We start from the raw sequence: 12,484 nt of genomic DNA, 5'->3' as shown, positions 1-12,484 counted from the left end.
GTTGGAAGGCACATAAAACTGAGAGCCATCTCGCACCCACAGCCCACACCACCTCCCACAACAAATCTCACATGATCATTACTCAGACGGACGATTGACAATAATAAATTTACTCCATTCGTAGTATGAACTAATTAGTGTCAACAATTGACAATCGTCCCTTACACTGTTAATTGAAATTCTAGAATCAACAATTAGGCTGCTCATCATGTTGTTTGTATAATGATTCTGGAGGATATTTAAGGTATTTTAAAAACTGTCATTGAAGTTTCGTTTTCAGATTTTGTTTTTTGCTCTGAAAAGTCGGTGTTTACAAATTTTATCGGATTTATGTGTTCAAATATAAACATTTAACATATAGCACCACTGTTGGAACTTTATAGGCGTTTGCCTGAAAAAGTTCAGAAATATATCGAATACATACATACAATAAATACAATACATATAGTTGATTTTTTACTGGAATGTGAAAGAATTGATTCTTGTGATTCACAAAAATTGCACACATTGCGAAATTTTATTTATAAATATTTATTATTTTATGCAGATTGTGATTGCCTTTATTTATCAATACGACACAAGTTGTGTAATACAACTAAAAGAATAAATCAAGTCAAGGTGGGTACAACATTTAATGATATTTGAGCGTAATTAATGTTTGGCAAACGTTTGTTCTAGATAACAACTTGCAACTTTTTGAACCTATTAGGACAGAGGACCATACTGTGTGATCGATTAGCATAATCTTAAATATACTGAATTTATTTATAAGATGGAAGGTGTCCCGAGAATATCGATGGTGTCGTTTCCTCTGCGAAAAAGTGCAGATGCTCCTAGTTTTAAGGCCAAGTTAAAAGCGGTGAGTGAAAATCAGACTGAATTCAGAATGCATGCTGGGCTATTTAAATAATAAATAAATAACAACGTTTAGGTTGATTATGATATAAAAAAACATGATCAACTGATTAATTTTTACAGTACATTCGAGATGAATACAAGGAAGACGGAGAGAGTTATAGTACTGAAATACATGAATTGGAACGATTGAGAGCTGGAGCGATTCACATTTCTAAAGATTTTTCTGGATGTTCAACTTTGAAAAAATATTTCTGTCAATTGAACCTTCTCCGGACTAGATTTCCAATGATGGAAGGAGGTCCTTGTGCTATTACATTTAGTTGGTAGGCAAATAAACAATCCTTGAATTTCCTCAACTTTGTTGTTCGGAATGGTACTGTGAATGTGATTGCATATTATTTTTAGGCACGATGTGTTTTCAGAAACTGTTCATGGGTGGGCAGATGTTGAATTTGAAATGTCGTGCATTTTCTACAACATTGGTGCGTTACATTCAGAGCTTGGTGCCACTGACAGTCGTCAAACCGCTGATGGAATGAAGGTTGGTGGCTGCGGCATTGCTTATTTGTGTATGCTATTTTTTTAATTTTTGAAACTTTCATGCCAATTATGTATAATTACGTTTGTTTTGATTGATGCTAGAATGCCTGTACACACTTCCAATGTGCGGCCTGGGCTTTCCAACAAATGCGCCATAACTATCAAAACTTTTTTACTCAAGACATTTCTCCTGATACGTTGAGCATTATGACCAATATCTGCCTGGCTCAGGCTCAGGAATGCATTTTGGAGAAGAGCTTAATCGATAACAGAAAATCGACTATAACAGCAAAGGTGGCGCTACAAATTGTGGAATATTACCAACTTGTATTCAAAACCTCTGACCAAATGATTAAGGATGCTGGACAGTATTCAGATAAGGTCATAAAAGCTGTTAAGGCAAGTATACCTTCAAGGACTGTTTATTTCTGTTGTTGAATTGTTAAAAAGATTTTGTATTTTTATGCTTTTCTGTAGAAATGGAGGAAACTAGTCGAGTTAAAGTCTCATTATTACGGCAGCATCGCTCTTTTATATCGTGGATTGCAAGCAGAAGATGAAACAAAGTATGGAGATCGTGTCACCTTTTACAAAGCTGCATTAGAAAAACTCAACGAGGCTTCGAAATGTGCAAAGTCTGTCGACAAAACTGACGTAAGACGTAACTCTCATCATCATCACATTTTATTCTAATTAAAATTTGGGTGTGTTTCAGTTGTGAATTAATTTTTGTTAATCCAATTCTACAGAATATCCACGACACGATCCAGTTTACATATGACGTCGTTCAAGGAAAAGTTACCATTTCGGAAAAGGAAAATGAGTTTGTTTATCATGAAAAGGTTCCTGAGTTAAGTGCAATCACGTCAGAAATAAAGGGAGTGTCTTTAGTCAAGGGTATTCCATTCAAATTCGATGATCCACAAATTGCTGGTAAGACAATATTTAGCGATTACGTTTTTATTAATTCATCATCCACGGTACATAATATGATAATATCATTTATCCATTCTCTGTACATTTGTCAAGGCCCAGATATCTTTGGCCGACTTGTGCCTATAGAAGCTCACGAGGTTTCGTCGTTGTACAGGTTGGTCTTTTTTTCTTTGACATCAATCTTTGAGATGAATGTTTTTTCTCATATCTGTTGTATGCATGAAAATGTTTGTTTTATTTAGTGAAGAGAAAGCCAAAATACTTCGACATTACTCTGGAAAAATAGAAGGCAAAAACGAAACGTTGGATAAAATGATAATTGCTCTTCAACTAGATCAAATTGACTTACAATCATCTACAAAAAAAATCCCCCAAGTAAAATATATGTAACAATATATAGTTGATAGGAGTTTGCTATAATAACATTGTTCTGGTGAAATAAAGGAACTCGTTGACTGCTGTGCAGCTCTAAGTGTGAATAAAGATGCGGTAAAGAGGTTATCTGATTCAATGTCCAAACTGAGTGGAATGTTTCATGATGTGGAGGGAAATCTTGGCGAAATTGAAGACATTCTGAAAGTAAGAACAAAAACAAACCGAGGAGCAAGTGTATACCACACAAATATTATCCAGTTTATTATAATTGTACGTAATACTTACTTTCTAGGAGGACGAAGCGAAAGAAAAAGAACATTGTGATATAATGGGAACGAAACGTCCACCAAGTAACGTATGGTTGGAATTGAACAGAGAGGTTCAAAAATATCGAAGTGCTCATTCCGTGGCATCCGAAACAAATCAAACACTTCATGAAGCTTTGAGCAAACATGTTGGGAACTTGCAAATTCTAATGAAACCATTTAACGAAGTGATACAACACATTCCCTCATTTGACGACGATGGTATTTAAGGAATTGTATAAATTGCTTGCTTGATGTAATACAATATTCTATATAGACATATTGTTAAACATGTCAAATTTTTATTTCAGATGAAGCGGATCAAGAAGCGATCTCCCAAATGAAGAGGCTAATAGGAAAAGTGGACGAAATGAGGAAACAACGTATTACATTGGAAAATCAACTACGGGAATCAATTCACAGTGACGATATCACCAGCAAAATTGTGATTAAAGTGGAGTCTGATTTAATGGAACTTTTTCGGGAAGAGTTGAAAAAACACGATAAGATCACTCAAATTCTTGATCAAAACCTTTTGGCTCAAGACAACATTATTCGTGCTCTAACTGAAGCGAATGCTAACTATGCCGAGACGAGGAAAAAGACTGTCCAAGTAATGAAAAGACGGGATAAAGTTATTGAAGATCTTATTTCCTCTTATGAAAGTTATGACGAATTGCTAAACAAGTGCAATAAGGGTATCGAGTTTTATACAAAGCTGGACACAAATGTACAGAAATTGTTACAACGAGTGAGATCAGTCTGCAAAGTTCAAGAGGAGGAACGTGAAACCGCAATGAACACCTTGATTAACAAAACGAAAGCTATGAATTTCAATAACATGTCCAACCACATGCCTCCAGTTGGAGCTAACAATGTGAATTTGAATATGGGTCAATTTGTTCCTAAACCTGGAGGGAATTTCCAAGAAAATTTCTCAATATCATCGACTACCGGACATTTGAAGTTAAAGGACGTTCTTGCAATGAAAAAACAACCTAATCAACCAGTCCAGCCACCTTCAATAAATAATTCGGTTGCAAATAATACGCCGTATTCTCACAATCTAGTAAATCCTATGCAAATACAGCAAAATCAACAGTTTTATCAACCTCAAACGTCCGTCCTTCCAACACAAACATTTTACGGCCAAGGGCAGTATTACTCTTATCCGCAGCAGCAACAGGAACATTCGTCGTACCCACCTCCCCCGCAGCAGCAACAGGGCCAGCAACCTTCCTCTTATCCATCTGTTCTTCCTTCGCAGCAGCAACCTTCGTCTTATCCACCTGTTCCTCCTACGCAGCAGCAACAGGGCCAGCAACCTTCGTCTTATCCATCTGTTCCTCTTTCGCAGCAGCAGCAGGGCCAGCGACCTTCGTCTTATCCACCTGTTCCTCCTACGCAGCAGCAACAGGGCCAGCAACCTTCGTCTTATGCATCTGCTCCTCCTTCGCAGCAACAACAGGGCCAGCAACCTTCGTCTTATCCATCTGTTCCTCCAGCGCAGCAACAACAGGGCCAGCAACCTTCGTCTTATGCATCTGTTCCTCCTTCGCAGCAGCAACAGGGTCAGCAACCTTCGTCGTATCCACCTCCTCCCCAGCACCAACAGGGCCAACAACCTTTGTCGTATCCACCTGTTCTTCCTTCGCAGCAACAGAGCCAACAACCTCCGTCGCATCCTCCTCAGGAGTATAACCCCAACGACAGTTATCTGGCGAAATATGTAAAACAACACATGGGTGCAGCAACTGTGACTTCAAACAGGACTTCTACTTCCATTAACAGCACTCTACCTAATTTCTTTGGACTGAGTTCCCAGTCTCTTGCATCAAATCAATTTCCTAATGTTGTACCTCAACAAAATCAAAATCCTGCACTGAACTATCAGCAGCCGCCCACGCCACAACCTTTACAAACGGCTCAACATGGATATCAAGCAGGACAAGGCCAACAGTTTCAATACCCAAATTCAAATAATGGATTTAATAACCAAAGTAGAGTAATAGACCAGCAACAGAATTATTATACTCCTCCTAATCAACAGACACCGCAAAGCCTTCCAACATCGCAACAGCAATCTATTTATTATATGCAAGGTCAGCCACAGGGCCAGGGTCAATTTTATCCGCAACAGCAGCAGCAACCTCAAGCTCCACCCCAGAAACAAGCGATGAGTAGCAACTTTGACCTTTTATCGGACATCGACTTGAATTTTTCACTACCACAACCTTTGACCCCAGCCGTTATTCCTAATTCCAATCAAGAAAATCATAGCTGAAATGTTGATTATGCAATGTTTTTCCTTTTCTTTCTCAAACATGCACGTCTAGTAATACCAATAAATCAACTTATTTGACTATGTCATATTTAAAACTATAATAAACATCTATCTACATATATGCATAGCCTTTATAACAGCTTTCCGCTATGTATTTGAAATTCTCATCACGAATTTTAATAAAGTTCTCTACGTCATCATTTCTCAATGAAACTGGTGCTCTGATATATGCATTCATACACATGTACATACTACCCACGAGTGTGTTTTTCTTAAATTTTATTGAGCAGTAAAGGTAATACAGTGTGGCAGGTCGAGTACTTAATGAAAATATGGTGTAAAATTGTACATAAACCAAATATTTAGGCACACTCCGCGATCTTGCACGATGGTTCTGTGGCACAAATGTCGCAGAGAGACACGGGAGGAACGGGGTACAGAACTTGTGCCTTTTGTGTATTGTCATAATAGTCGTAGACGGAAACTTCCCCTGGTGCATGCTTCGCCACCAAATAAATTCGATACGCCAAGAGGGAAACACACTTGCTTTGCGCCTCCAAGCCCTCAAAATACAAGTTGACATGAGAGTCCTTATTCTCCAGCTCATATCGTTTGAAGACTCCCTCGTTGTTCCTCAAGGAAATCAATTCCTCCTCGTCAAATGCATATCCTGATGGAGTGTTGGCCTCCACGATTGCCATGTTGGAACGATCCCCACGAGTATATGCGGCACAAATCTTCATGGTCAAAGTTCGTCCTTTGTCCTTTTCCTTCACCTACATATGCACGTACGGATTATTTCACAGAACATTGTTACCTGCATTTAACAGTATTAATTAGGTCGTTATAATAGACTTACGTCGGTGGTAAGCTCAAAAGCAGGCTCCGCGTCAGTCTGTTCTACATAATAGCTCCAAGTAAGTTGGGCTAATGCGGTTCCTTTTCCAGTACCACTTAAGTCTACCAGGTGTACATTGGGTGGCAAAATGAACTCTTGAACAACTATTCGATTAGAGGGAGCAACTTGAAAGTCGTGACTCCCATCAGCCCATGACACCTTTACTTCGACTGCGCCCTCACCAATGCTAATGGCTTGTGCAAACTCGGCAAGCGAAGTTATTCCAACAATTGTATCTTGTGTTGAGAAGAAACCGCCCTCTGCGTTCCGGTGACGCAATAGCCTGGGAATAAACAATTAGTACGGCGTATTTCAAAATATAATCCATAAAATATTATGAGTTATGGGTTAATAATATCTAACCATTTTGAAATTGAAACGGCGTCATCCAACTCGCGACGCATGACGTAGGTCAAAAGTCCATACGATGTAATTTCTACAGTGGCTGGCTTTATCCTGGTCAAAATCAATATGATTCGAACAATACTTAATTATTGATTCGTACATATATAGTCATGTATGGTTTAAAGCAATAGCATTTCATGCGATATAAATAAATGCTTTGTGATGATGATAACAACAACCTGTTGATCTCTCTCCACATGGGCTTAAAACTTGTGGTAATGTTGCTGCTTGGTCGCTGTTTACTGATTTGTTCCCAATGAATGGTGTCATTCTCATGGCGGACTAGATCCTTAGATATTTTATAATAGTCGTCCTTACGGGGATGGTTGGCTCGGTGGAGGAGGTAGCTGACCAAATTAGCTGTGTAGGGGTCCTTATTTAATGTCTGGTTAAAGATGAAGGCCAACCCTTGTTCCAGAACAGATGCATTCGGTTTCAGACCACCTGCGTCGGCCTCAACGAATGCTAAAATAAAAAAAGATATAACCAAATTCAGTACATTCTTGATGAATATTCCATTTTGCATAGTGGCTAACATCGAGTCTCTGTGAACAGTGAATATGAAGCAAAATTTTATCATGAACTAGCCCATAAAGGATCCATACTAATTTTGGCAAGCTATTAATACAGAAAAATTTGGAATCAGAAATTGTTTCGTGCCAAATGCATGCAATGTTAAAATCCTTTCAGGTTAATAATAAATATTCCTGACCAGGGATTATAGAAAAGTTAAGAAAGCTGCACAGGGTTTGATAAACAAAAAGTTACCGAGAAGGGTGAAGGCGGTGAGTGCCACTTGGCCTTGACCACCGACTCCGCCTTGAAGGGACTTATCATACACGAAACCATCCTCAGCAAAACTTCCGTTATCATTCTGTTGACGAATGAGAAAACGAAGCGATCGATTGATGACTTCTTCATCCACAGTGATGTATTTTCGAGCTTGGATAAATGCTCGAGTGACAAAAGCCGTTAACCAAGTTGAACCAGTGCTGTCTGATTTCCCAAAGGCTGAGAATGAGCCGTCGTTTCTTAAGAAAAGGATAATTAAAACGTGATTAAAAGACATTGTTCAATGCAGAATAGAAATTACTATAATATAATGACGATTATGCATGACGATTATGCATGCATGTAGGACACTTGTTCAATGTTCAGTACGGTCATTATTATCATCTTACCGAAAATATGTCAACTGCTGTTGGTAACCTCTCTCCAAAAACTGGGTTGTTTTTCTTCTAATGTCATCGGTGAGGCCTCCTGTGACGTTAAGGTAGTCCAGGACGACAATATTAGGCACAAAATTCACCATGTTCTGTTCTCCACAACCTCGTGGAAGTTGGATCAACTTATCCAAGTTGTGGAGTGTTCCTCCGAGGATGTCACCGATAACAGAAACTTTCAATGAGTCTGCATCAGGGACACGATTATCGGGAAATACTGCAGACAACCCTTTGGCGGAAAACGTGGGTGAAGTCAACAAGTTTACAAGTACTGCACTGTTTTGAACGTGACGGATGCCTGAAAATAATACATTAAATCATTAAATACGAGTTATTTAGAAGGTTTAACAATTTATGGCCCACTATCACAAGTGAATACATCTGAAAATTATTTTTAAAAACCATGACATACCTGGTGGCTTTACGATAAGTGTTCGAACTAGAGCATCACCTGCCTCAGGAGTTGTGGCCTTGGCCTTGAGGGTCATGATGCCGTGCTTAAGAGGAGAGATTGGGAAAGTCAACGTGGAAATGGAGGATGCATTAACATGGACATTCTTTGTCATTTCGGTCGCAGGTTTTCCATCATTTGAACTGATTTCATTTTCAGCATCCACAAATTTGAAGAAGCCGTCAGCATTGTCTAACGTTACTGCGGCGGTAACAGGTTTATCCAGGTAGTTATGAATAAGTACCTGTGATAGTCGATAACGACACACACGAAGCGAAAAATTATACATATATACATAAGGAAGATAGCAAGCAGATACGCCATGACACAGACTGTTTCACTTTGGCATTATGTAATACATGTATATGTACATACCTGAAGAACCAGAATCTCCCCTTTAATGACCGAGTAGGGTAGGTTGAGGACAATGAAGAAAGGTCGGAAGACTGTGACCTTGGCTGGACTTGTACCCAAACTTAGTCCTGTCATTTTGTCTACTTGGAAGGCAGATACGAACCAAGAAGTGATTGTGTCAGGAACGGTTTTGTGAAGAGTTATTTCGCCATCACTACTTTCCACATCTTCCCAAATCCACGTTTCAGGAAAATTTGTTCGAATACGTGGAGGGGGTGGTGCTCCTCCACCACTACTTCCGGCGGCAAATGCTGCTGAACTCCCACTTAGACGGACAGGGAGTCGTTGAGGTACCGGAGCCCCTTGGACTGTAGGTAGAATTTGTATATATACACGTTATTTATTGTAAAAGTATAACAAAACAAGCGAATTACAATCTAATTTTTCTTCCTCACTCTGAGTGTCATATGCCATTTCAGCAGATATTTTTGAGAACATTGGCAAGGCGGGTGGAAGAGGTGACTGCAGTTGACCCTTGTCCAACTTGGTGTTTGTGAATATTCCGAGACCATTGTCCACAAATTGTTGAAATATCTCTGAACCACCCCAGTAGTTCCCACGCGATCGGAAGTTGTTGGCGACTTGAGCTAATTTATCTTGAGACAAGTCATTGTCTTTCTTCAACAAAAGGACAGATTGGTCAACTGCACGAAGGCCAAATACAGACGTTTTTCCAGGCCATTTTCGACCTAATTATGAGTTAATATAAATACATATGTAATAAAATGATACTACATGATTACGTTCATGATAATTGCAAGGAGGGTCGTAGAATTTGACTTTTGGGCTCCACGTTCATGAAATATTACAAAAATTGTTGGGCACAAACCTTTGACAGAGATGGACACATTGTTGCCTGGCTCTTGAGTAGATGGTGCAACAGATACAACAACCTCATTGGACTTGTCTGGAAGAACATCTAATTGAATCGAGTCGGCGATAAGGTCACCATTGTCGAACGTAGTGTAGAAAAGGACATGTGCTCTTGGGGATGACTGGGGTGGAAGGATTATGGAGATATCAGAATCCATGGCCACGATTTTATTGGGCTTGTTCACCATTTCAACAAGTTCTGATCTACGTACAGAACCTCTGGATAAAGTCAGTGCGTTCAAATGACGCGTGGGTCGGCTGGTTTTAACATTAAACCGCACGGGTTCCCCTTCATGAACCTTTAAATATGTAGAAGCAAATTAATAACATCCATGCACACGTATTTAAATGCATTTAAATTATTTAAATTAATTAAATGTGTACATATAAGTGCATTGTTAATTACTTCTGATGCAGGGGTGAGGAGTTGGAGTTGCATGTAGCTTGCCGTTGAGGAAGTCCGCTTGGATGGCAACCAAAAGCTTTCTTTAGCTTCTTTGAACGTCTGAAAAAAACAAATTTAGAAATAAGATAATTTAGTGACGACGACTATTTGGGTTGACCAGATAGAAAAAATTGTACGATACTCACCACATCAATAGCTTCGTAGCAAACTTTGGGGTTTGTTGGTGCCACAAACTCGAGGACGACAATGCCATTGGGTGGGACGGAAGTGCGTAGGACTCCTCCTTCTGCGCTATAGTCGAAACCATGTTCCACCTTCAAAGCGTCTGGGCTACTGTCGCCAACAGGTACATCATCATGAGTGGTCACCTTGAGAGTAATATTGAGAGGAAATCCGGGACGGATGGCTGAAGGCCTTTCAACCAGTTCAACTTTGTATGATAGTTGGTACATGGTCACACTTAGCGTTTCGTTGCGAACGTGACCTATATATATACGCATAGATAAACCATGAATAATAAGGCACCAACATTTGTGAAAAATCAACAAACTTGTCGACATACATGCAAGTCAGTGTTAATAATAAGCAATAAAATAATGGACTCACCGGACGCAATGTCCTGGCATGATGCAAAAAATGAAAAGGTTTTGCCCCACTTGTTCACCTCATCCGCGTTGAGTTTCAACTCTTTCTTTACGTCAAATTCCAAATTGGCCACTCCTTCCTGAGTGACCGCTGTTTTGGAAACTGAGGCGACACGACCTTCGCGTAAGTAATACGTGTACGGTTCCTATTGCATGTATAATTATATTGTAGCCTCATCAATTATCACTTACGAAGTTGGGACACAACTTGTACGTACCTTAAGAATTACGGTGCACGTTGCAGGTACAGGTTTGCCATGAGTGTAGAGAGCCGAAATCCGAATTGTTAGTTGAGAGTCGTTGTAAGTAACAAAACTGGGGGTTGAGGTGAGGGAAACGACAAATTTTGGGAGGACATATTGGTCAACGTCAAAGTTAAGCGTAGATCTTTCTGCTTCTCCGTCAGTGTCCACTGCCTCCACGCTCCATTGGCCGAGATTGGGCTCAGGTGACAACTGGAACTCTTCCGAACCGAATCCGCGACCAGAGGTGACATTTAGAGGGGCCACCTTGGGCCATGACTTGATTACGTTGCGTTGGGGGTCGTAAACAGTGACTGTCACACTCTTGTCCGTGCTCAGTGGTTGGAAAAATCTTTAACCATACAGATCATTCACATTTACGGACTCGCCGGACTCGCCTTCGTTTATTGAGCTGAACTTACTTTGATAGAAGAAAGATTCTGAATTTCACAGTTTCTCCAGGCTTGTAGACCTATGCAATCCAATTCAATGATAATTTATTTTATCATCCGTGCAGAACATAAATTAAGTTGAACAACGAACCGGTTTGTCTGTCTGAATGAGAACAGCTCTCTCCTTTGTCTCGCGTTGAACGAGGATTTGTTCGGTGTGAACAACGCTTCCGGATGTGGCTGTGACTGTGAAGTTGTAGTTTTCGTCCTGAAGGGCCCCCACGTTAAGCTCCACATCTTCCTTTCCCTCTTTAGATAAAGTAGCGTCTGTAGAAGCCACACTCACGTTCTTGACATCCTGCAATGACAGATACACACACGCATAAATATCAAATATTTACCTACCACGACATACGCTATGGTGTTAAAATACACACTAGATCAAATGTAGCAAAAGGGTCCACATAATGTTGTATACATAAGTGTACATAATTAATAAGTGTTTTCGCTCAAATCACTATACCTGGAGGACAAATGAGAATTTGACGGGGTCGGCAGGAGTAGTGTGAAGGGTGGTAGTGACGACAAACTTGGCGTTCGGGGTGATCCGAAGGGGTGCAACTGCCGTGTAGGTGAAGGGGGATGCTGATAGCGGCCCCACAGCAAGGAGGAGATGTAAGAAAGGTATAATTGCAGTCCGCATGTTGTCGAGAGAGTGAGACTGGGCAGATTGACTCCTGAGATATACGTACTTGTTATTCGGCAACCCAGGAGAGTTGTAGAGGCAGAAGATGTTCGTTGTTGACCAAAAGTTGATTTTATGATCTCACTTCATTTGGATGGCAACTAGCTGGGTGCATCACACACCATAATGTGTAATGTATATGTAACCAACAAACGCTTTCTGTATTCACTATATAACACTTTGGTGTCGTAAAAATTTATTTTGTTTTCTTCTGACAGTCTGCATCTCAGTTTTATTTGGATGTTATTTGGGCTTATGATGATCTTCCTGAGCAGGTTAGAGTGATTTATGACCTTGCCTGGCTCCCAAGGTCAGGGGTCAGTTCAGCGTCCAGTTTCACTTGGCTGCTGTGCCACCATCATCCATCCTTGCTATCCATTCCCTCAGCCTATAAAGGTACAAGTTAAACTACTACTCTAGTCTATCTGATATAGCAGAGTTGATGGAAAGTTGACGCTAATTGGATGAGTCATGCATACAAATTCAACAGAAA

The 12,484-nt window shown here is 40.1% G+C and overlaps 2 protein-coding genes across 5 annotated transcripts; one reads left to right on the top strand and one right to left on the bottom strand.

Moving 5' to 3' along the window:
• The first annotated feature begins 77 nt into the window (after window positions 1-77).
• LOC110856142 (tyrosine-protein phosphatase non-receptor type 23) lies at window positions 78-5,419 on the top strand. Of its 3 annotated transcripts, none has more exons than XM_022104607.2 (13): window positions 78-244; window positions 548-618; window positions 710-859; window positions 979-1,181; window positions 1,264-1,399; window positions 1,501-1,797; window positions 1,876-2,052; window positions 2,148-2,331; window positions 2,428-2,488; window positions 2,577-2,709; window positions 2,779-2,913; window positions 3,002-3,236; window positions 3,326-5,419. In XM_022104607.2, the coding sequence occupies exons 3-13, from the start codon at window positions 773-775 to the stop codon at window positions 5,296-5,298; spliced, it is 3,621 nt and encodes a 1,206-aa protein (XP_021960299.1). In that variant the 5' UTR covers window positions 78-244; window positions 548-618; window positions 710-772; the 3' UTR covers window positions 5,299-5,419. The 3 variants fall into 3 exon arrangements, with proteins under 3 accessions (XP_021960299.1, XP_021960291.1, XP_035708755.1); XM_022104599.2 differs by having other exon boundaries at window positions 679-859; XM_035852862.1 differs by lacking the exons at window positions 78-244; window positions 548-618; window positions 710-859; window positions 979-1,181 and having other exon boundaries at window positions 1,287-1,427.
• Window positions 5,420-5,560: 141 nt separating this feature from the next.
• LOC110849812 (CD109 antigen) lies at window positions 5,561-12,343 on the bottom strand. 2 transcript variants are annotated; one of them, XM_022097268.2, is made up of 17 exons: window positions 11,770-12,343; window positions 11,398-11,604; window positions 11,277-11,326; window positions 10,831-11,206; window positions 10,575-10,758; window positions 10,154-10,452; window positions 9,969-10,067; window positions 9,519-9,861; window positions 9,064-9,378; window positions 8,651-8,997; window positions 8,237-8,519; window positions 7,783-8,122; window positions 7,370-7,632; window positions 6,781-7,066; window positions 6,560-6,652; window positions 6,158-6,479; window positions 5,561-6,074 (listed from the first exon to the last, which is right to left on the bottom strand). In XM_022097268.2, the coding sequence occupies exons 1-17, from the start codon at window positions 11,947-11,949 to the stop codon at window positions 5,661-5,663; spliced, it is 4,401 nt and encodes a 1,466-aa protein (XP_021952960.1). In that variant the 5' UTR covers window positions 11,950-12,343; the 3' UTR covers window positions 5,561-5,660. The 2 variants fall into 2 exon arrangements, with proteins under 2 accessions (XP_021952960.1, XP_021952968.1); XM_022097276.2 differs by having other exon boundaries at window positions 9,085-9,378.
• Window positions 12,344-12,484: the final 141 nt, after the last annotated feature.

This window comes from Folsomia candida, unplaced genomic scaffold (assembly GCF_002217175.1).
Source record: "Folsomia candida strain VU population unplaced genomic scaffold, ASM221717v1 Fcan01_Sc001, whole genome shotgun sequence".
In the NCBI taxonomy this organism is placed as follows: Eukaryota; Metazoa; Arthropoda; class Collembola; order Entomobryomorpha; family Isotomidae; genus Folsomia; species Folsomia candida.
Note: the sequence above shows the minus strand (reverse complement) of the source record. Positions and strands in the feature narration are given on the sequence as shown.